This window comes from Balearica regulorum, chromosome 14 (assembly GCF_011004875.1).
Source record: "Balearica regulorum gibbericeps isolate bBalReg1 chromosome 14, bBalReg1.pri, whole genome shotgun sequence".
In the NCBI taxonomy this organism is placed as follows: Eukaryota; Metazoa; Chordata; class Aves; order Gruiformes; family Gruidae; genus Balearica; species Balearica regulorum.
The window spans coordinates 12,193,173-12,218,688 of record NC_046197.1 but is presented as its reverse complement, the minus strand read 5'-3'; the positions used below and the strand labels follow the sequence as shown (position 1 = coordinate 12,218,688).

Here is a 25,516-nt window from a genome sequence, read left to right as displayed (position 1 = left end):
ACAAGTTAGTTTTCAGACTGCTTCTGGACTGAAGAGCAGAAGGCAGAAAAACAGTGGTTTGGCTTTAAAAAAGATCAAGCAAGTGGTGAGAGCTGAAGTAGCAGGTCAGTCAAAAGTCAAGCAAGCATCAATCTTTATATGGAAATATACAGAAGGATGCATATACACGTATATTTTATTTTTAAATAAAAAATGTGAGGTGTGATGTTCCTGTACCACTAACAAAGTGTCTTTTCAAATAAATGTATATCAGATTGCAAAGCGTTAACCAAATAGATACATGTCAGATCAGTCTTCTCTGTTTCTGCTAACTTTTGCTGGAGGTCTCAGCAATGCTGCTGTTCTAAAGAAAATACTACAGACCTTTCAAATCACTGTCTGCAAGTTACAAATCACTGGCTGTAAGTCAGTGATTATTACAGTCAAAACCAGCTTTAGTGTTACTCTCAATTTAACACTACTATAGTTACAAATGCTTTTCATATAGAAGGCATTTCTTGAAATGAACAGCTACTACAATTAATCCATAGGGATTACCTTGCTCACTTAATGAGGCTGTAAATAAATTCCATTCTGCCACAATCTTGTCTTTCAGTCTGGATTTGGGAAGGACTAAGAAAAGTCCAGGCAAAGTGGACATGCTCAGCTGGCCACCAGCATAATTCAGGCTAACGTCTTAACTGCTCACCAAAATTATAAGATACCATAAATTAAAGAAAGATGATGCTATGGATTTTGTTTGCTAAGAAAGCATGAGTTAACAGACACACACACATATAGTTGCATAGCAGACAGCCAAAGTATTTTTTTATTTCTTTCCTGGAAAAAAACACAAAAAACCTAGGCCAAGAAAAATAAAATTGTTACGTTCTCTGTCTTACCTGGACAAGCTCTCTGTATGCAGATTTTGCCAAGTTATATGGCACCAGAAGATTTGATGCCAGAAAGTACAGAACTTCCAAACCAGTGAAAATCATGGCAAATTTGTTGATGACGACGATGGTTTCCAAAGGGACCAGGCAAAGTCGTGCCAGCAGAGGGAGCATGTGAGCAGAGAAAAGCCAGATCTGTTTTGTTTTCATGACGCAGGAGCAGAGCGTACATACCACCAGCTGACCTGAAAACGCAACACGGTATTTTATAATCAAGCTGATTATCCCCTTCAGGAAGAAACGTATTTTAATACGTTATCTGTCCATAACAGTTACCAACATCCAGCACATTATGACAGTTCTAATTAGGACATATCTGTTATGAAACCAGGCTCCTCGGTGTCTTTTGCTGGGTCACAAAAGTCAGCATTTTCAAGTTACACAAAGTGCCTGCTTTCACTTTACAGATTAGTGAGATGTAAACCCAACACACATGCAGAATCATACTCAGATTAATACAAAGTCCCAGGAATAAATCATGCAGAGGATAACCCAACAAGTCATCCCTCTTTTTCCCTAACATCCCCAGTTCAACTTAAATCCCATCAGTATCTGTATACACAGCAGTAGCTTTTCTGAAGCCCAGCTATACTACTATTTCATCCCTATCTGTGCAAAAAAAGTAATCAGAGGTCCCAAACAGCTTTTAAACCAACAATATTTATACTGTCTAGAGGAACTACTGGCCAAGAACACCATCAGAACAGCCAGGTCAGCAGCTGAGACTTCAATAATTTCGTAATGCCTGAGGCAGTTGCTCAAAATTATCACTGAAGCTTGCAAGTGACAGATAATTAACAACTAAATTCTCTTTAGCAGTTGGCAGGGACACAAGCACGAGCACATTCCTCCCACATATGAAGAGATCTGGAGGGTGGTATTTCTAGAGCAGACCACTCCAGTATAACTGCTCCCAAAAGAGTCACTGGAAGTTGTACCCTTTATCTCAGAGAAAATGGAATGGGACAAAATGCATATTGCCTGGATAAGAACAATTCTCACTCATCATTTTGCAGTAAGGAAAATGTTTATTGCATATTATTTAAAAGCAGAACCATCCATGTTAGCTTACATCCAAAAGCTGCAATACATGGTACTAAACCCCAGTGCTTTATGCTCTGTTTTGGAGCTACCTCCACCAATGTTTGCATTTCACAACTCTTCCCAAAACCAGGAGTTAGCCTTAGCAAAACACAGTAGCAAAGTCAAGGCCGTTAACATCTCTAGGTCAGCGCTAACTCCATGTGTGTGTCATATAAGCTTACTGACCTTGTAAGCCCTTCTGAATGGGTTGAGGAGGGAAGCTCAAGAGGAGAAATAGCAGTACCAGGGTTTTGCTTTCATTCTGCCTAGCTTCCCTACCTAGGAAAGGACTTCTGCTTTCCAAATAACTGCAACTGAGCTGAAAGCAATCTCTCATCTCAACTACTTAAGCATACAAAGTTCTCCCTCCTTCATACTGTCCTCTTTCAAGTTCAAGTCCTACTGTCAATTTGCTAGATGTGTTTTTGAATTAGCAGATGTCTTTTCAGAGCACGCACCCTTGCTCTCAGCAAGACACTATCAGCATACTGGGTCTTATAAGCCTCAGAGAAAGTTACTCTACTCATCTTTTAAAAAGTCCAATAGACTCCAGCTCTGAAGCATTCTCCCTCTGCTTTGTTGTTCTCTGCCCACACACACGTTGCTACAACCCTATTTAAGATACCACCAGCACACTGCTGTGCTGTAATATTCAGGAGCCTGGCACAGTCAGCTTACGAGGATTTCTGCGACTCATGGTAACTAAGGCAACCCAGCTCAAACACAAAGGGATACAAACACCAGCATCCAATATGTTCTTCAGGATTTACTAAGTGTCATCATCTGACATAAAATACTGTAACAACATCACGTTAAACAATCCAGCACTCTTTGGGATAACTCTGGAGCTCTCCAATCACAAAATAGGACCTCTGAGTCTAGTTTAATCTCACACAAGAACAAAACCTGCTTTCCTCCAACAGCAATGTGCTGAGTATGCTGGTCATCCCTGCTAAACTTTCTGACCGTCCCACCTTTTTAATTTACATACCAGTCAAAAGCTACTTGTCATGGGAAGGAGAACTGTACACCATCAAAGGAAATACATGGAGCACTTTCTCTGGAGGCCCCAATCTGCTTCCTGAAGTCTGCAGCTTGTCAATTCTCAACCCCTTCAGGAAGGGCCTCAAAGTATCTCCAATGAAGCTTTTGGTGACTGGTACTTCCCACTTGAAACCAGGGTAGCAGTACCTTAGTTCCCGACAGACAATGTCTCTCTGCAGTAAATCGTAGTTTATCTCCAAGCACACCATCAGTCAGCACACATAACATAGCAGGATCAGTCAGAAGAAATTAGTTTGTGCCTCATATCAAATCATAAAAATATTTTAATGCTCTAGCTGTCTGCTAAGACTAGCAAATCCAGCTGAATGTTTGCACTCCATAAACTTAAATGCCATGGACTGAAAACTGCCAGACATAGAACCCAACAGCTGAAATCCTCCTGCAGGACACCAGGCTCCTCTGCTAGGGAATGAGGCAAGGAGGAAGAAATCTATTGCCTTAAGTTCCTGCTCATTCTCTTCCCTTCCCAAAACCTCCACAAATGCATTAAACATTGCTGACAGGTAGCCAAAGCCTCTCAGCTCGTAAGCTAATGGAAAATGTGCAACAAGAAAGCCTACACGTTACAGCCACTGTTCAAGCCACTTTCAGTAGGGAACTGTCTTTATTTCATTTCCAATTTTAAAAAGCTGATGTTAACAAATTCCCTGGCTACATTGTTAACCGTTATGCAAAAAACAGGATGTCTGAAAGTTATAATCCCATTATTGTGCAGTAAGAAAAAGCAAGTCTTCATGGTAGCATTGCTTCCAAAACCATGCAGCTTTGTAACGTTCACAGCTGACATGCTCACAAAGTGGCACACTCATCCAAGGGGCAGCCTTCAAAGACATCTATTTCTTCCATCCAGCATATTAGTAACCCTGGTCAACAGTCATCAGACTGAATTAGATCCAGGGGAAGAAATGACTATGAGAGCCCATTCAAAAAGCACTAATGAATAAAAGCATTAACAAAGATTAAATTTGTGAACCAGCTGGTGTACTGTACATCATCCCCTTAATTCTGACCAGAACTTTAGGAACCAGAGCTGTATTAGTAGCACGATTATTCCCCCATGCACCTGCCTCAGTGCCTTTGTCAACAGTGCTGCAGCACAACACTCTGGCACAACATGTAAGAAAAAGACGGGAGCGAAGCACCTGTATATTCATTTTGCTGTGACGATGACACAGTTCAGAGCAGTACACTCCTGCGACATGGCAGATTGCACTGGGTAAATACCTTTGTATACAACAAATTTGAGAAAGTATTTCACGTTTATACAAAACACTGTCAAGCCTCATAATCCACTTTCACAGGTCTTCCCCAAAGAAGACTGCTTGCCATCAAGGCTAAAATTACACTTTAAGTTGGCTTTAATAGAACTGGGGAAATTAATAATGGGGATATTAAGTATGTTAACGTACACACATTTGCTAGTATAATCAAGCACCTACTTCTGAAAAACAATTACAATAAGGGGACACTCTAGTGTGACACCCAGTATAACCCAAAACTGTATTGGATAAAAACAATTATCATCTTCTCACTTATTTTTAATCCATATTAAAACCTGGATGAAGCATAATGGGTTTGACCCTCGGTTTAGTTGCTGTGTAAATGTTACCGAATGACACAATGCCTCCTGATGCCCTCCCTGCCTGGGCCTGCCCGCCACTTTGTGAAGCTCTCTCAGGGATTCTGCTTTACCATGGGACATTGCATTGCACCTGAGTGAGATTCAAAGGACTAATTACAAACATTTTCTCATAGAAATACACTAAATGCTCTAGTTGTACTTTGGCATCATTTGACAAGACAGCAAAATATCTAGAAATTCAGAGGACAGAAGAAATTATATCTAAAGAACATTTCCTCTCCTTGAAAAATACCAGTGCTATTTCTATAAAAAAATATTAAAAGCAAAGACAAATGCCACATTTGAAAGTAAGGATGCAGGCAAACAGGAGATGCATATTTTCCAGTAGACCTAACACACTGTAAAGAAGTAAACCCATTTAAATCTGCCAGTAGCAGCTTGAAGTAAACAGAAAGCAGCTGAGTTTTGCCAACAGTACATGGCTAAATCTGTCATAATCTGATGAAAACCATAGATCTTAGTGAAAGGAACTAAGGAAGATTTTTCTTTCAAGCTTGTCTCAGGCTTTATTTTAAAATACACATGGTGTTTGCACGTATTCCGATATCCTCTCAGTACAACATATGGTATGGCATAGCAACCTTAACCCTGAATTTATTCTCTTCCAAAGTTCAAAGGGTAAGGAAACACCCTAGAAAGTCCAATTCTTCAGGATTTATTTTGGATTTTTAGGTAGAGAAATCTCCTCTGCCATTAACCAAACACAATTTAAATGTAGTTCTGACTTGTTACTCCTTAACTCTTTAATTAGAAATATCCCTGGGACTCCTTAAAAAAAAAAAAAAAAAAAGTAGCCTGTAGTCCCATGCACACACTCACAAATCTATTTCACCAGTTTTTATAAGACAATGACAGTGTTCATCTATAAGGCCAATATAGAATAAATACTGGTACATTTTCATTGACAAAAGCACTACAAATACATGTTATTATTGCAATTTCTGCAGTATGTTCCACCTAAAGATTATCATAGACAATCCAGTCCTCCCAAATCAGACTGCGAGCCTGAGAAGAACATAGGGCAGAGCACGACAAACAGACCTAGAAAATACTTAAAAGCTGAAAGTATGAGTGTATTGGTAAATCAGCAGCATAGATAAAGCCAAGCAGGATATACCTAGCCTCCCATGCCTCTTGCATATTAATGAGAATCACAGCTACTAAAAGCGATAAGAGAAATGTGAAACCAAGAAGTAAAACTTGCATAGGTTTCAATGAAGAGAATTAGGCAGAGCTCTCTCCTGTACCACAAATATTTAAAGCACTTACCTACTAAAGCAGTCATGAAACGATTCATAGAGAGAGGTTCCAAGTACATTGGCCCTTCATATCCTGACTCCAATTCACTCCTCACATAATCCCTAAAAAAAAAAATAAAAAATCCACAAACTATTAAGATCCATTTGATCAGACAAGCAGCAATTTATTCATTCCACACATATGTAACTTCAGTGTATGTCACAGTCAATTAAATAAATTACAAAAAGCAACATTAACACTACTGTTACAGCAACCTCACTGATGTAAGAATCTAAGAGGCATGACTTAAGCAAGAAAAGTATTATCTGTAATTAGACTCACTGGCATAGCTGTAAAAATCCTTTGGGACATCCAAGCTGTTCTTGAGACCGTGGCCTGAAACTGCTTATTGACAAAGCCTCTTAAGCACCATTCCATTTTTAAGTATCCTTATTAAGTGTTCTTCCTAATACTAATTTCTTTTCCCACCAGCTCCATGTGAAAAAAAAATCTGAGAGCTTGACAAAGAGGTCTTCCAATTTAATGGTTACAGTATTTTACACCTAACAATCTCTGCACTGGATTTAAAAATAGGTATGAAGGGAAAGTGACAGTCAGGAACAGAGTTGCTTCATAATCCTTCTATCCAACATGATTTAAAAGTTTACCTCTATCCTGGGAAACTTGAGGGACCAACCGGATAGATTGCTATTGACAGATACAGTGAGATAGTCTGAAAATCTGACAGGATATTTGGAATGTGGTTCAGAAAAGGTTGGCTAGGAGAGTGGGCTCAGGCAACCAAAGAAAAAGATAGGAACCTGAGAAGATTGGGCATTTTTCTGCTGTTTGTGACCATCCATCAGCTCTGCCTTCAAGCAGGCTAACATATCTAACAGCAATGTAACTCAAATATGAACTTCACACTAGGAGCAAGCATTTTGCACTTTCAGAAGGTGATCCTGGAACAGCACAGCAGTAATTCTCCAGTGGCTCCTTAATCCTCCGCCACGACATAGCAACTAATACTCATGACCCTTTGCATCCAGATCTCCATCCAGCCTCTCTTTCTGCCTTGCCTTGCCCTGCGACCCTTCCTTCCCCACTCCTGGGACGGCGGCTGCTGCACCCTTGTTAGGACACTACCAACTCTGCCACCAGCAGCACAACTAAGCCTGAGCTCGTACCTGGCTAATGCTGTCCAGTCATTCATGTCTAGCTGCATCACATCCTGGGAATGCCAGACAGACACACTCAATCTGACCCTGCACGGAGCTAGCGGAGTCTGCTTGCTCGAGGGGCATAGCACTTCATTTATTACGTATTTATTTGTATCAATGAGGCAAGCCACACTTGCTGGGAACAGATGCAGTCAAAGCAAGGCAAACAGTACCGGAAACCACAACCAATACAAGAATTGTTCTTTTTTATTTCAGTACAGAAAAAAATATGCAACTCAGTGCTACTGGAAGCACTCCTCCCCAGAAATGTGGAAATATACCCTTCTTCTAGTATTAGCTTGCCACCCCAAACTAAGGTATTCACATTTTCATTTGCAAAAAATCTCTGGAATTCAAGACATAAATCTCAAAATACTAAAACAAACATTTCAAAGCCTGTTCTTCAGAGCTGACAGCCCTGCCTACTCACTGCAGCTTTTCAAGTGTCATAGTATATGCGAGGTATGTTGAAATGGGTTTTTAGACTGTAACCTACAATTAAAAACACATGAGGATTGAAAAGGCACCTAAGATGACTGATTCTAGATCGAACTTTCCCCCTTGTTATCAAGGTATAGCTAAGCACAAGGGTTTTTTTGCACCTTCCAACATCCATATGGATGTAATCTTTGGGACAACGTTGGGTATTTTTTTAATTTATTTCATCTGAACCTGCAGAAAGCACTTTCTGAAAGCATTAGCAACACAAACAGGATAATCCACTAGAGTTACAAGGGGAGAAAAAAAAATAACGTGCAACATGCCGAAGATAGCTTTTTGTGTTAGTAATATCATGCTCCATCCTCAAATTTAGGGTGAAAACAGTGGCTATTTCTAAATTACTAGAAGGAAAGCAGTGAAGACATCAAGTTTCTTCTGTATCTGTTAGGAAACAGGTTACAAAATCATCCAGGCTACCAACTGTAGCAAAATACTCTTACACAACTTAGCTAAGATAAGACATACCAACAAAGCTGCACTTACAGTTGCTTCTTCAACACCAGGAACGTGCCTGGAGATGACCCAGATTCCTTCAAGCTACGTTTCTTGCCATCGTCTGATTCAGTCATCGGCACAGAGGCCTATGCTTGGCTTAATTCTTTAAGTAACTCATTAACTGAGTTTTAGGACTACCAGGAGAAGCAATGTTTTAAGATCTCCTAAATTTTGTAAACAGTATTTGTAGATGATGTCTGAATAAGGAAAGTCAAAGCAATGATTCTCTTATTACCAGTACAAACACAAGGATCTTTTGGCACAGACACCAATCAGAAGATGCCTCGAACAGCTGCAGTGCCATACAAGATGCTGAGAAGAGCAAGTGCCTGCACTCAATTTTGGTCAATTAAAGCTGTATTAAGCTGCAGCTTTTACATTTGAGAATTGTTCACTTTACTGCAGCAATGTAAGAAAACAAAAATGCTAAAATCATTATTTACTAGTTAATTAAATGACTGAAACTACATTATTACTTTAGAAAATTAGGATATAAGAATAAAGCTGGGATCAGATGCCCTGCTGTTCATTCTGTAGATGCATTCCCAGCCCGGTTTAATCAAACTGCTGGACTTTTAACATATACTTATGGACAGCCATGACTAACGCTGCTCTGAAAAGGTAAAGAAATACAGTGCTTCGCACATGACCATTTTTTGTTACTGACAGTGCAGAAAGGTCTTCTGTTATTAAAAATATGCTTTGTAATTGACTGACATAAGGCACAGTGGTTATCTGACCTAATTGACTCATACTGCTGACATTTACTTTGACTGATTAATCTCCGCTGTCAACATCAAACACACACTCTCATAGGTTTTAAATGTCTACAGACATCCTTAAAATTAAGTGTATTTTAAGATTATCCATAAGAAACAATTCAGTCTCTCGCTCCCCCTCATTCTCATCTGAATCTCTGTGAGGCTCAACACTTGAAATACAATCATAACAAAACTGCAAAACATGAAATAAGATAATGATGAAGATTCTTTTTTTTTAGTATTAACAGTGTGTTTAATTGCATCATTTCTTTTCTGCATAACTGCATCATTTATTTTCTCAAGTTTTATTGCTGGAAATGGGGAAGAGTTATGTGATCCCTTTAAGCAAGACAGTTGTGCAGCTACATATAAAATAAAACCAGCATCCATTTTCTTTGTCAGGAGCAGCAGGATTTTGTTTTTTAAAGCTGACTTCTTTTTCTATAAATAGTGTATTATCTCCACCCAAATTGCCAGGTTAACATGCTACATACAAACGTAGCATCTTCTTGGACTCTCCAAGTGTTCATAAGCATTAGCTAATCAATCTTTACACATTAAGGTAATTCTAAGTCTTGCAGATAAGGAAAAAGCCATTTAAGAAGTTAGGTGACTTGTCAAGGTCACATAGACCTGAAGTCAGAGCCTAACTATAAAATTCAGATCTTCTTATTCCCAGACTTGCAGCTGAACCGCAAGCTATTTCTGGGGTGGAAAAAAAGCACTGAAAGCTGAAGTCTTTCAACAACTCAGAATTTCCAGGACACTGCAGAGTCACAAGTGCCAGCTGATTCTGGTCTTGTTCTATAATTTGCATTAACCAAAGTGGCCTCAATATGAGACCTCTTCATCTGTCTTAAATAGCATCGCAACTGGTAATGCATGCAAGCAATTCACTGGAAGTTTTCAGCTCTAAACAGAATTATTAACAAAAAGCACTCAGGAACAGTTTGCACATGTAACTACTGTATGTCTCGTTATAATCAGTCTGCTAAATAGAAACATCGGTTGGAATTGGATAGCTTTGGCAATAAAAGGAATAGCTCCACTAACGTTGTATTTGTGTGTTACGCTTTACTATTTTCAATATGAAAACTAATGGGATTCAAAAATTCTTTTGAAAAGCTAATGCAAGTGTCACTCCCCACATTATACAAAGGCTGCTGAGAACCCCTTGCACAGTGCTTCCTTCCAAACCAAGTCAGTCTCCTATCTAGGGAATGGGTAAGCTCACTCAAAAGTGTTAGCAACTACATTTCCTTTGCAAAATAGCTAGGGAATACTGCTGGAGTATTTGAATCCAAGACATCTTTTAATTAAATATATTTTTTGTGCCAGTTGATGCAAGATTTAATTAAAGTCTTTGTTAACTCACTCCAGAAGCATCAAATAGAGAAAGTTTAGTACGAATATGCCAAACAGTCCAAGCAATAGTTACCTAATACTTCAATGTAAAGTCTCAAACCTCACAAAGCAATAGAAGTTACAATTCATATTACATAACCAAACAAAAAAAAGCATTGAAAATCACACATAGTGCCATCCCTTAATGTATCAACCAAAATCCGTATCATCTCCCTTTTGTTTAAAAAATTTCAAGATACAGAATGGCATAAAGATCTCTAGCTGTAAATGTCCTGGACCAAAGCCCTCTATCTGACAGGTATTTGTTACTAGCTTTACTTTTATTTCAACAGAAGTTATTAAATAATGTTTGGGTTGCTTTTTCTAATAAGTAATCCTTCAACCCTGTAAGAAACACCCACAAACTGCATCTATTAAAAAAAAAAAAAAGAGGACTCCCCTGAGGATGATAAAAAGCCCTCTTTCCTTCCTACTGAGGCAGTAAGAGGCCATAATTCCTCTCTTGCACCCTCATCCATTCAGGAAATCATTAACTGCAACTCTGACAGCCACAACAGCAACATGTCAAGTCACCACAAAACCTTCGTTAACACTCCCCTGAACAGCAACATACCGAGTAAGAGATATTCCAGCAAATGCTTTAGAACAGTTTTGATGCAGAAATAACAACCTATTACTTCCCTTAAATCAATCAAAAGCACATTTTTAAATGTTTCCCATCAGCAAGCACCTAAATAAATCAGGCTCAAGTCCATATTTTCAAAATTTCCCATGTAAAGCCATTATTGTGATGGCACTGTCTTTGGTTCCAATTAAACTTCTTGTCAGTATGACAGTTTACACTGGCTTTCAACAGATTTAGCTGGAACCACACAAAGATGATCGGGACTGTCTTGTCTAACTCAAGACAGAACTCCAAGAGTTCTTCAGCCTCTTGCTCTGCGTTTTAGATTCAAAATGCCTTTCTTTTTTTTGTTGTTGTAAAATATATTACATAAACAATGATGAATTTAAGAATAAATTCCACTATTACTTTACTTTCACCATCTTCCGTATCTCTATTTTCTTTCTCATTGTAGGCGCCAGGAAAGTAAAAGTAATGTCCTGTCTGCCTTGTAGAATGCTCCAGTGTTGAAAGCATGTTAGTTGAGCCATTGAGTAACTCAGATTACAACATCAGAGGCCATGTTTAGTCTTGCAGTAAGTGTTTTCTCCTCTCTGATTAATGGGCATTACACTCTAGTGTAATGTAGCACAAAATTCCTTTTAAGTCAATGAAAATACATCATAACTACCTGACTGCATATTTAATTCTGTAAACTTTTTCAAGGCAAAGAACAGCAAGAAATATTTAAGTGTCTGACATAGAAAAAAGGCCTCCACAAGACCAGATCTATGCCATTTATACAAGATATTAACAAAGTATCAGCCATTTTTCTAATTCCCAAACCAAGCTAACAAAATTAATCCATTTATTCTTACCTGGAAATTTGGTGCCCAGCATAAAGCAGCAGTGCAGTCAAAAAGTATAGGTAAAGCTGAACCAGGTGTTGCCGTGGTAAAGTTAGGAGCACAACACTTAAGATGTAACCTGCAACAAAAAGCAGAGGTTGAAATTTTAAAAAACCCTACTAATCCCAAATTTCTTAATATGAATTAACACTCAAGTTATACAGATATCTTTAACCACTTTTGTTTTCATTTAGTTTTAAAATTCACGTAACTACATTTCCCTCTCACCAAAACACAAAGCACAAAAAACTTGCCACTTTTTTTTTTCTTCTTTCCCCAGGGACAGAAATAGCTCTACCAGCTTCTGTAAGATGACAATCTAGATCCACGGTATTTTAACAAGACTTAATTAACATAACCTATGTAACAAAGGGAAAACAGGCCTAGGTATCCCTCTTCCTCCAAGCGAAAGCAAGTTTCAATGTCACAGGGAAAAAAGCCTATCCATCCAACAAATTCAGACAATTGATGTAAAAAAATCCTTTTCTTCAAGCAAAGGACATAGAGAACACCTTTCCATGCTGATTAGCATTACGCATTTTAATTCTTCCACTATACCTTCATGGTTTAAAGACACTCTGCATGTCCACTATTTGAGATGGGGACACACAGGCTGTTCTCCATACTAGCAATATTAAAGCACATTCAAGCTATCAGTGTTGCATAAATCAAGGACAAGACTTAGCACAGCCTAGGATTTGTAGGCATTTACACCAGCAGTTCCTTCACTTCTTGTTAGCATTTAGTAAGACTGTGGAAAGAGCCGATGCAGATACAGATTCACTCTTCAAAAAATATAGCCTGGATGCTCAGCAGCCGCTCCAACAAGCGGAATACTGATCCTTGTTTTCATACCTGCACTCACTAAGATACTTAAATAAAGCAGTACTTTGAAGTCCACAACTGGATGGGACATGCCCATCCTCTTCTCCTTCCCAAACTCTGCAGGTCAAAAACCCAGCACGTGGTGCCCTTTCTAATATGTATTTTCAACCTCTCCATCACAATGCAGTGCACTCATGCTCTTTCTGAAAGTCAGGTTAAGTACCTGGCACCAAAATCCATTTAGGAAAAAACCCAGCAACAGGTAACAACTTCCCTGCAACTAAGAACAAAACACTATAGAAGAACTTATCCTGACACTTACAGCTATACCAGTCGCATTACATTTAAAGTTTCATCCATCTATTCAGCAACACCGGGCACAGCCTTTTTAACTGAGTTAATTTATACTCTGAGCTTTTTAAAAATACTTAAGAATGTAACTCTAGATTAAGCACTCACAAGCAGCGGGACAATCAGCTACTATAAAACAGTCTGGGAACACAGTATGTTCCAATATTTGAAAAAGATACAATTTCAGAGTCAGTCAATATTTATGCAGAAGTATTTCAAGGCTACTTAATATCTGCCACCTTCAAAAAGCCACCTCTGTAAAATTCTACCAATAGTTAGGTCTTCAAGAACGTAACTCCCAACGTGCTCCTAGAAAATGCATCAGACCCACAGTATGCCAAAGATCAATTCAGATATAATAGATGACACGAGTGGCAACAGACAAATACAAATACACAATTTACATATTTAATTATTGAAGTACTTTAATAAGTAGATGTGACAAGTTGCATATTTGTCTGAGGATGTGCCTTTTCAAAAGCTGAAATAATTGATAGTTGCTTTGATTAAAATGTATCATCCAAGTCACCATCGCTAGTTTCTGTACAGTATCCATTTGATCATTTACAGAAATGATTACAGGATGGAACACCTCTGCGGTGACGACTGGCTGAGAGAGTTGGGGTTCTCTTAGCCTGGAGAAGAGAAGGCTCCACAGAGACTTTACTGCAGTCTTTCAGTACTTAAAAGGGGCTTATAAGAAAAATAGGGACAGACTTTTTGATAGGGCTGGTAACAATAGGACAAGGGGTAATGGTTTTAAACTAAAAGAGAGTAGATTCAGAGTAGATATAAGGAAGAAATTTTTAACCATGAGGGTGATGAAACACTGGAAGAGGTTAACTAGGGAGGCTGCAGATGCCCCATCCCTGTAAACATTCCAGGTCAGGTTGGACAGGGCTTTGAGCAACCTGATCTAATTGAAGATGTCCCTGCTCACTGCAAGGGGTTGGACCAGACAACCTTTAACGGTTCCTTCCAACCCAACCATTCTATAAATCTGTGACTTGAGGTTTTTTTAAGGGGCCTGAAACCCAGCACTACAACAGTTTCCTTCTAGCATCTGTTTTATACAGAATAATATGCTTCTCGTTAATACAACACAGATGCTCTACCTTGTCAGTCTTCTTAGCAAACACCTGTATTTTATGGAATTTATCTTCTCTGTTCACACCTTCCTTCCACTGAATATACCAATGACAAGAGCAGGAACTCCTCAGCAGAATCTCCAGGAAGACATTTAACTAGTTTGCAGCACACCAGAGTATCACGAGTCAGCTCCAACAGCTCTCACACCATCTGCAGACATTCTTAACACCTCAGCTCTGCTTGATTGCCTAGTTAGGGACAGTTTTCCCTGCAGAACAACCCACGTGGCACAACCACGTATCATTCCAGCACTCGAGTCGAATCTCTCTAAACCCTTCCTTCTCACTGTAGCCCCTGAGTCACCTTCAGGTGGAGAACTAAATGGAGTTTATTATGCAGTTTTTTATTCCTCTATTACTCTATAAATAGTCTAAGAATACCTGTTTACTGCATCTGCATTTAAGCTCTGCCATCTTCTTTACCTTATTCTATCACATGAAAGCCTGCTTCTTGGCCACATGATGATGTACTTGAGCAGTGCTAGGATAATTTCTGTAAAAGGAAGACATTTTAGAGGGCAGTAACTGCACTCCAACAGAGCCGTGTTACACAGGAGTATTTTAGAAGTGATTTAAGATCATTATTCTTTACATGATCACAACTTTAACTAAAATATAGTAAGCTACATTGAAGGAGTGAAAGAGAAGTCTACATACAAACCAAAAGATGAGAAGGTTATGATCACATCTGTGCCTTTTAAACAGAGGGCTTCAAAACAGGACAGATGCTTATAATACTGCACAGGAAAGCAGCACAAGACAGCCAAAGTTACTGCAGAAGCTTGAGCAATGAACTCCACCGCTCTTGAGTTTGGGCTGGAATTTAAGTGTTCACTTTGAAGCAGCCATTTCTAATCATTAGATTTTGAAGAGAGGGAGAAACATTTACCATAGTTCCCTTTCACTCTTACTTACAATTTCCTCTTGTGACTTGATAAGAGAGAGATTTCGACACACTTCATACTGCAGTATTTGCATTTTTGCTGCAGAGGCCCTATTCCCAAAGTGGTACCAACCTCATTTTTATCAACAATGCCTCTGCCAAAAAAAAAAAAAGGGGGGGTGGGGGGCAAATAATTCATTACCAAACTGTCTCATTGCAGAAGAAAAGAAAGATGAGTTCAAATTCAGACATACTAGCAGTAATATTCTATTCCCTTTGTTCTCACCCAGACAAATGATGTAATTAGTGTATGGCGTAAATGAGATTCTACTTCAAAACAAAGAGCCAGGAAATGAAATTTCTCACAGCAGCTTTCTCATCTAAATCATTACATTCTGTTTCCATTTGCACCTCCTCTGTCAGAGGAAAACATGACGTGGGGAACATACATCCCTTTGGAGAGATTCTCTATGCACAAGGATTTACAGTTTGAGAAACAGTGATCTGACTGGGTAACCTTTAGACATGGGTTAACAGTAACTAACACCCACTTCCATTCAAAGCTTTGAGTTCTAGTCTTCATCGAGCACTCCCCTCCCTTGATTTAGGCCATGCATGCTATCATCACTCTTAACAATTGGTGTACTGTCCCTTGTAACTCACCAAGTACACTTCTGTTTAAGTGTAAGCAGCAGGGTCAGTGAAGCCCAATTCCTGCCCTGGTAAAGAAACCATTCTAACACATGTTAAAAAAAAAAAAAAAAGATAAAGACAAGAGAATAAACTCTTTCCTGAATACAGTAGTGCCCTAGTGCTAGGCCACCAAGAAACAGAATTGCACCGTTAGGCTTCCAGCTGTAAGAAGCACTATAGAAGACCCATTCTGCCAACCTTACAAATACACAGACCCACCACTCAGGAGCACAAGGAAGCAGAGAACTTCTACTGTCTCTGCAGCAAGATGGTAAAGATTTAGGCCCCACTGAAGAAAATAAACTGTGAAAGCAATAATAAGCAGAAAACCTAGGTTAAACATTGCTAGACAAGAACATACATATTAACTAGCTCATGACCTCATTTACAACTTGTTGATTCAGCTAGATGAAAACCTCTCGCTGTGCAATGCTCATTGTTACACTAAGCAGCAGCTTACAGATTGCCTTTCAGCAATCTCTCTCTTTTTTTGTACCACCAAGGTGTTTCCCAGCTTCTCTCACCCCATATTACCTCTTTGCAGACTCAGGTGTCTGAGTTTTATTGACATTGCTGCATACAACAGAGGCTTCTGGAGCACGATCAAAGTTGCAACCCATCCTCTTCATTAAACATTTTAGTGCTCATTTGCATGATTACAGATCCCTTGTGTCCACTTCACATTATTACCCAAAGTTTCCTGCAGGTTTAGTCTAAAAATGAGAACTCTGCACATGAAAGAGTTCGTAACATTTCTTAATAAAACCAAACTGTCTCTTGGATACTGTTTCTGCAGAGGCTTGCCAAGGAAATGTTGCCCCTAAAAGAAAACCAGCTGTTTATGCTGGATACTATAAAGTGAAGAATTCAAATCTTTCAGTGCTGGGAAGTAATAGCACAATTGCTTGGATTCTACCAGGAAATTAATTTGGGGGCAATTCCCTATTTAATTAATAGGGAACTTCCCACTCCCCTATATTCTCTGAGAGTCAAGGGCCCATCCTGCAATGACTTGCAAAGCAGCAGTTGGTGTACCACAGAATACCATCAAAACGCATGCGTCTCCCAGTTCCATGCAGGATTGGGGCACTAATGAGCCATTTCATTTCAGCCTTGACTGTCCTCATTTCAGTTTATTCAGAAGACTATCTGGCCATAACATGAAAGTATCAATAACACAGGACAGACTTCTGAAAGACAGTATTTGATATAGCAGAAGTATTATAACAACAATTGGCACCTTTATTTTCAGTGTGTATAATTCTCAGGATAGCCAGCCACCAGACTTGTTACACAACAATTCACACAAAGATTTAATAAACTATGTCCAAAGCATCTGTCTCAAGGGTGGATGATTTTTAAGAGATACATTTTAGAGCTCACAGTACTTAAAGGCATGATGCAGAAGTTACCAGGAGGATTCTGTGGCTTGTTCACTGGAGGCCAGCTCAAGCCCAGAAGGAACCCCAACAGCCACTTATTTTTAAGTCTCGTAAAAGGAGAGACAAAAAACTTTTGTACATCCTCAATTCATATCAAGTACCCTTTGAAAGATAACTCAGCCAAACAGGGTGTTCTGAATTGAGTGGGACAGCTATGCTGTCGTTCTGAGAGCAAGACCAGTTCTTCATCTGCTTTGTTACAAAGGCAACATCATACAGAACCTCTGCCGCCATGCACAACGGGTGGCATCAAAGGTGGCTCCAGCACATGGCTCACACAACATCCACTCCACTGAAATCAAGTTAGAAGCCAAGCCATTCGGAGAGCACTTAATGCCAAAATCCCAATCAGTCTCAAGCAGCCACCGAGACACGAGTACTACCACCACAAAGGGTAGCTTTCATCTAGCCTGTCACACCACTGCTAAAGGAATACCTGTTCAAGGCAGCATAAGCATAGTGGGCTTTAAGACGTATTGTGGTTTTGGGGAGTGATGTTTTTGCATGGCAATGCCAAGGTACACCTCTTCCTCACCCTCCCACCCAGAGCTGCCCAAACAGATGTTATTCACTCCAAGAAGTTTTATACTTTGAGCTAACATAGTAAATATTTTGCCCTACAGAAAATATGTTGGAAAACTAGTTCTAAATTGAGAAAGCACACATCTAAACATACTTGCACACTAGGAAATTAGTATTTACGCAGTCATGGCACACTGCAACTATAAACAGAGATCAGAAATCCTGTTATCAACATCTGCACATCTCAGTGAAAATAATGCCAAAAAACCAATTTACTCATTACTGGGGTACTGCCACCAGTATCAACAGCTGTTCCTTAAATTTTTAAATACATAACAGATTGGGCACTCTAAGTATAAATAATCCAAGAACCGAGTTCCTTACAGAGATGGACTTGATGATCTTAGAGGTCTTTTCCAACCTTAAAGATTCTATGATTTGCAGTATTGTCTGAACAAATAAAATGGACTTTTGATTCTAGTTCTGCCATATGATTCAGAGGCTCTTTCTATAATACAGCATACCTAATGATCAGAGTTCTGGGACTAATTACAATCACGGAGAACCTGAAGAATACTGGAAAAGAACACAGAAGTGGAACTGTAAAAATATAAACAGTGACAGTGCATTCTAAATTATGAACACAAATTGCTATGTGGTCATGAGACAGGTACTCAGAGTGAAGCAAACCTCAAAATGTTAAGCATCTCCTTTCAAGCAAGCTGCTATTGGCTTTTTTTTTTTTTTTTAAATAAAAAGTGATTCAGGTTGCCAAAAAGAGATAGCAGCTCTATGCAGAAAAGTTACCTGAAAGTATTCACGTGCTGAGAAAACTGCTTAGTAAAAGCCTATGGCACTATGGAAGCAGTATAGGAATCAGCAGCCTCTAGAGTTGGAAAGAAAAAAAAAAAGGGTATGCTGTATTTTGAATATGGAATACTCTCTTCTGTGTCTACCAACCACAGCATTTTATCCAAGAAGAGATTATGAAGATATAGCAAGTAATTTTTTTAAGAAATAAAGGCCAAGTCCAAATCATAAAATTGCATTTGGTTAAAAACGGCTACAGGTTAAAATAGTAACACTCACAAAATAGTTCTACCCATTTATCTAAATGTTGCTGGCAGGAAGAAGAAAGAAAAGATGGGACAGCAAACCCAGAGAATCTGAGCAGCACTTCATCTTTGTATGCATTAAGTACATTTACACATTTAGTCATGCATCCTCTTCTCACAATTCTGGGAAATTTGTTTCTGGAATGAACCGACTGCTTCTTTCTTCTCACATTGAAGCTTCACATGGCACTTTTTACTGTGTTTGCATCAGAGTACTGTATCTTTCCTCTTAAGAGAAAAAACACCACAAAAAAGCAATCCAGGTAAAAGATCCTCTAATTAATGCACAAGAGCTTGAAGAAAAGTGAGCAGACTAAAGCAGAGAGCAATCAGCAAACACAGGATGGCAGTAAATATGGAAGGTTTCTCCTCCCTCAAGCCTCCCTTTTAAAGGTAGCATTCACAAGTAGCTCACACCTAGCAAGTGATGTGACCAAGCGATTAAGATAGTAATTGCACAGTTCAAGAAACTGTGATTACAAACAGGGTTGTGAAAGATGACGCACCTTCCACCTATGGCAAGTATTTAAAGTTTCCTTAGTTTTTCCCAAGAATTTATTTTTTTTATAATGACAAAGAATACAGTTTAAGATAGAGAACTGTTGTTATTTTTATTTTTAGGTAAGAAAACACCATGTATTTAGTGTAATTCTGTGCCTCTATCGTGACAGTGACTTAAATTCCAAGTCTGGCTATGATTACAGGTTACACTCATGACTCTCCTCTTCCCATCTAGCTCAGAGTATTTACCAGTTAGCACAAATAGCATTGCTTTGCTCTTCAAAAGGAGGAAATTACATGGTTTCACCTGTTTCTACTTTCCTCATCAAAACAGCAAAAAAAGAAGTGACACTGTTCTCAGAGCTACTCTATGGTGCTGAAGAAAACACTGAAGTCTGGCAGTAGCAGCATGCTAGTCTACCCTAAACAGAGGTTTGAGCTAGAAAGCCATTTTAGCTAGTACAGATCTTTCCTGAAGGAGAGGCTACCAAAACAATTTTAATGAAATCTTAATGACACCACATTATAGATGTATCAGCTATGGGCAAAGAAGCTGGTTTGCTTTCTAAGCTTCTTTCCCCCCAGATCCTTATACCCAGTAACAGACAGCACATCAACTGTCAGAATGATATCTGGTAATACAGCACACTGCACACAAATTTATCACATGCTACTCTTCACCTAGACTGTCAGGATGGGTTATAAAAAAAAGAAAAAGATTAAATAGGATGACTTGGAGTATTTGGGAAAGAGTCCTGGGACAATACTACTTAATGACAAGATACTCCTCAACACTCCAGGAAGAACTACAGAACATACTTTGTCACAAGTCACATTTGGAAATAAGGCTTGTAATTCAGGATTTTTCAATACTGATTAAGAAAAGAAATATATGCATATATTCTTGTATTTAAAAAGATGGCATGAAAGAGCCAATTATAGAACCAAACCTTCCATGTGACTCCTTTTAGAGTACCAAAGAATTTTTACTATTTTTAGTATAATTTCTCATTGAATATCACTAGTAGGTACACTTGAATTCAGGTTGCAACCCGATTTTATTTGATTATTGTCTGTTTTTACAGATATCCAGTACATATGGTAAATTTTAAAAAAAAAAAAAAATCAAGTACACAGGTCAACTCCTTTTAATCCCAAGCATCTCTAGTAATTTTAGATTGTCTTCAACGAATTATCTGGCAAATGTCCTGTAAGATGTACTAAAAGTACTTCCGGAAAGATACTAGGTTGATGAATCAAGTTTTAAGCTTGAGGAGATTGTGTGACCATCAGGTATGAATTTACACACATACAGAACAAAGTTTTTTCAGCCAGACACATTCCCAAACGTTGCTTAACTTTCTTTTTTTTTTTTTTTAAGCACACCTGACAAATCTAGGAAAGTTTTCAGAAGTAAAAAACAGTTTTAATTGTGATGCGAAAAGATAATTCATATGCAGGAAAACATATCATGAAATAAAGCAACATAACACAAACTTTATACCCAAGAGCTAAAGCACACATTGAAGACTACTGAACACCATTCACAGGCCTTTCATGCCTGCCGAAACAGTAACCATAACATCATTTGACAGATAAAGTTCACAAACACAATTACTTTGCAATTTTTCCCATATGAAATTAATCTGTTTACATTCAACAATTCTAACCAGAAATTTATCTCTGCTGTTTGCATTGCTTTCTGCATATTTAGCTAAATTTCATGCAGTTGAACTTGTGGCTGAGTAGTTAACAGGACTGAATATTTTCCTTTGCTAAAGCAGATAAGGGCTGTTTGATGAAAAGATATAAAAGGCAAAAGCTTTATCAAAGGAAAAATTGCATCCTAGAGGCTTTTATTACGTTTCTCAGTACTGCTAACTGGAGCATGAATCACACTGTAACATACATCACTTGATCAAAAACTATTGGCTTTTCAAATTTTAAATCAAATGGATGCAAGAAAAAGTGCATTTAAACAGAAAAGATATTCCTGGTAACCCCCAGTTCTCAGCAAATTTCCAACTTTGGATCCTTAGTTCCAGGAAAAGGTTCACTATACCAAGATTGGTAGAGTTTATTGATTTTTATGCCTCTCTTATCAAATCATTCCTTGAGCACCTGCCCAAGACAGACGCATCTAATTTCCTAAGCTGCTAGAAGCAGTTCTTTGATATGGTATCTCACATAGCCCATATAAGAAATTCAGTGATTGTTTGACATTGCAAAGCTGCCACAGCATTTGCTGGTACTATGTTTCCTAATTGCAAATATGAACAGTGGATTTTTTCCCTAAATATAACAGATTAGCATGTTGAAATATATCCATGGTACTTATTTAACTTACACACTGGCGGTTAATTTCCCCCAATATATCTTCAAAGAACCTTAATTTCCCAAACTGGTGAAAAAGTACTTTGTTTTCCTTACAAATCCAATTCATATATTTTGTTACGTCATTTTAATTAAGGTTATACTGTAAACTGATGCAATGAAATCTATATAAAATCTTGGGTAGGCATACAAATTGATTTAGCCTTGCCTCATACTAACACAGCTTAAAAAAAAACCACCAACCACCAAGGAATTAAAACAAATCAACTTTATTTGAAAAGTACTAGCAAGTTTTGTCACTGAAAACTGTAAGAACATTTTTGAAAACAAGCAACTTGATTGATGATTTAGAAGCCCTTCTTGATCAGCAACTACCAGTTGGATGGGTAAAAGTACAGACACTCAATATTGTAACAGCAAAAAGTAAAGTAACTGCTGAGTGACTGTGCATCAACACAAAAGCACCACTTGTATGAGGAGCACAAAGTCAGGATCCACTGGTCTAGTACTTAAAATGGCATCCAGGTGATAAATACTTTGCTAACAATACCTACCCTCTCGGTAGCGCTTTTTATTGGTGTATCTCAATGTACCCAATCAAGGACAAAGTTATCAAATGACTATAAAGGTGGGCTTAGTCACAGCTGGAAACTACCCACTGACATCTTGATAGCCAATTGCACAACTTGTAGTTCTGTATTAGAAACTGTTCTGATAAACTGATTGCTAAGAGGTACTTGTGTGCATACAAGGGCATGAGAAAGCCAGCTGTAGTTACATAGCACTATGGTCCTGCATCACATTCACCAGCAACAAACAAGTACTCTCTCCCACAAGCACAGGAAAAGGGCAAGGAACTGTAACACCAGCTTTTTGCACTAAAAGTACATTGCTATCCCAGCATGAGTATAGTTGAGCCATAAGAAAGCAAGCCACGTGTTTTTAATGGCAGTAAATAATTTCTAGACAATAGACACTTAATAGATTAAAAAAGAAAAGTCACATGCCAACACTTCTGCAGTCAGGATTAAAAGCCTAGACACGGTACTTCAAAAACACACAGTCCTCTAACTACTTAACTAAAGGGTGTTTCCTTTAGCTGACTGCAGTACATCTTTATCCTCCTAAGCCATCTACAAGGAAGAAACACTGCAGAGTGGGAAAATTACATGCTGGCCATTTCTCTCCAAGCTATGCAGTACTCATGCACATACTCATTGGCTATCAACCTCAACAGCCTGGATCCAATCCCTGATTAACCCCATGTGCAGTCACTAGATGAATCACATACCCACCTGGACAGCAGGTCCCAGAACAGCAATCCTTTCATCTCCTAAAAACAGACATCTAACATTCCAGAGCTAGACTTGCAGGCTAAGGTTCAAACCTCAGCTTCCTGAGCTGTGTTAGTAATTTTGTCCATTATCTGTAACACAAGGACTTGTTACCTGCTCTAATCCACTCTCAGAATATATATGGTTTATCAGGTTGTAAATGGAAGAGCCATATCCATGTGGCAGTGAAAAGTAGCCTTCTGGTGCTGTGGTCACAGTCCAAACTAGGCAACCTTTTCCCTAGTCTCTTGTTTAATGGCAATGACATAAGTTACAATACTTCTGATCTACACAGCATTTCATAGCACCTTTCTCAGTCAGACACAGGCCTAAGTCACTGTGCTATGCTTTCAGGGCATCAACAGTGTTTCCAGACACCACTTTTACATATCAAGACTAAATAACAAAGCTCAGTAGAAGACCCCAGACAAGATTTCTTTACTGCTAACGTAAACAGTCCCTGAAGCAGAACTGTAATCAATATATTTTGTGCTATTTGTTGTAATCAATGTATTATCACGCTATTACAAAAGTCTTAAAATTCTTGTAATAAACAAAAAGGTATTTACTACATTAGGGTTTTCTCTTGAATACATGTACACTTACCCACATAATGCATATTAAGGGCCAAGTACTTGTACTGGAAGAGAGGGTTGTTGTGCAGGCTACTTCTTTGGATCTGCTGGAAGAACGAGCTGACGTCCCATCTGTACAAGACATCCAACAGCATGATGCTTGGGACCCTCAGGGCCACGTTTAATACTGCCTCCAGCTTCTCCTTTGCAGCCATTCTCTTCCCTTTCTGTGAACTGGCAGCAGACTGTAAATAGCATAAGACAGAGAAGAGTAATCAGATCAATCTCACTGTACAAACAGCTATTAGGCTTTGTGATCATATGAATGGGGCTTCCTGTGTGGCCACAAATGACTGAACGAATCCAGGAGGACAGCTTCTATTTTTGCTACAGAAAGGTCAATTTGCTAGCAATTTTTCCATGGTGATACTGTAAAATGGGGAACTGGGGGGGGGGAAGGCAGGTTAATGACATAATAAAAATGGTCAAAGGGTGTGTACTGAATAAACCTTAATTCTTATTTGCACTAATTTAGCATCCAAGACCCCAGTCAAAAGACCTGGATGTACTAGGTACTACAGAAACACTAACATGGTAAGCTTTAGAAAGCAAACACCAACAAAATTCAGAGACTATCTCCACTTAGCTTAATGCTATTCCTATACCTCTCAAACAATATAACTGATGTAGGAAAAATAGGGTTAAGATCATACTAAGTATACGCCATCTCAAGTATCCTTGACGGTATGTTCTGAAACTATAGTAACCAGGATAGGACCTCTTAATGGACCAAGGATTTAGAACAATAGGACCCTTCAAAGTATTCTTTCCTTATTGTTAAGTATATACAAAATATATCTAGCCTTGGAATAGTATCAAGGAATAGTGTATCCTCAGCAAATCTGTATTGATTATAATACTAAAATGTACACCCCTTTGTGAATAATGAGCATGCTAATTAGAGGACCTCCCCAAATGTCTGAAACAAAGTAAAATGCGTATGTATAATAAGGGCGGGTGAAAGGTGGATAAGGAAGTTTAAGAACACCAATCAGCTACAGTTACTATAAAAAAGGAACACTTGATGCATTCTGACTGGTGTTAGATGCCTGGCACCCTGCTCCGCAGACTAGAAATAAAAATAAGTATCTTGACTCTGTGCATTGATGGGCTCTTTGCACACCAGGTGAAGAACTCAGATTTGGGGCAATATAACCACCAACCAAAACAGTTCTTAAAACATTTTAAATTCACTTTCTCAGTGCAAATTTAAGTAAATAATTTTCCAATACCTAAACTTTAAAAAAAAATCATTTATGACATTTATTAACCTCTACGATTGTATAGATTTATGGAATTTGAGGGTTGTGAAAGATTAGGACCAACAATGCAACTATTCTACTCATTTTAATGTAATTCACCACAAGAAGTCATATGAAAAGATCAGTTTCCACATCCCATCAGACAGTAGCACTGCCTTCAGCTGAGGCTGACAGCTGTTCCTAAATGCAATGTGCTGTTTTAACCACAAGCCACCTGCCCACCCCAGGAACAGCATTCACCAAAGGCTGTGTTTGTGAGCCACCAGTGACGTACACTGTATTAGGGAGGTGCAGTTGAAGTATTCAAGACCAAGGTGGGTATGACCCAACAAGTTTTTATCCACAAGCAGCCATTCAAACAATAAAACCAATCACCTCCAGTGAGGTCAGATTTAAGAAAAGGCTCCCAATCATTAAGGGGACAACTGGAAAGAACTGCATCGTGACCAAAGAAACAGAAAAATCCGCACTTGGAACTGCATTTTTTAAATAAAGTTTTACAGGACTTTATTCATATTGTCCTTGTGTAAGTTTTAAAATTTTTGCAGTTGTGCAAGTTGTATACTATCAGGCCAACATGATGTCAAACCATGCTAATATACAGAAACCAAAATCCTTCCTGCTTGTACGGATAGACACACACAATCCTCATGTGA

The 25,516-nt window shown here is 38.6% G+C and overlaps 1 protein-coding gene across 6 annotated transcripts in view; it reads right to left on the bottom strand.

Annotated features, from left to right (window-relative positions):
* RNF145 (ring finger protein 145) overlaps nt 1-25,516 on the bottom strand; it is a 54,425-nt gene that overhangs the window by 14,304 nt on the left and 14,605 nt on the right. For all 6 annotated transcript variants that reach the window (XM_075767034.1, XM_075767035.1, XM_075767036.1 and 3 more), the window contains 4 exons: nt 23,570-23,783; nt 11,786-11,894; nt 5,992-6,083; nt 882-1,117 (listed from right to left, as the gene is read on the bottom strand). In XM_075767034.1, the coding sequence (XP_075623149.1) occupies nt 882-1,117; nt 5,992-6,083; nt 11,786-11,894; nt 23,570-23,783 (651 nt within the window). The remainder of the gene's footprint in view (nt 1-881; nt 1,118-5,991; nt 6,084-11,785; nt 11,895-23,569; nt 23,784-25,516) is intronic.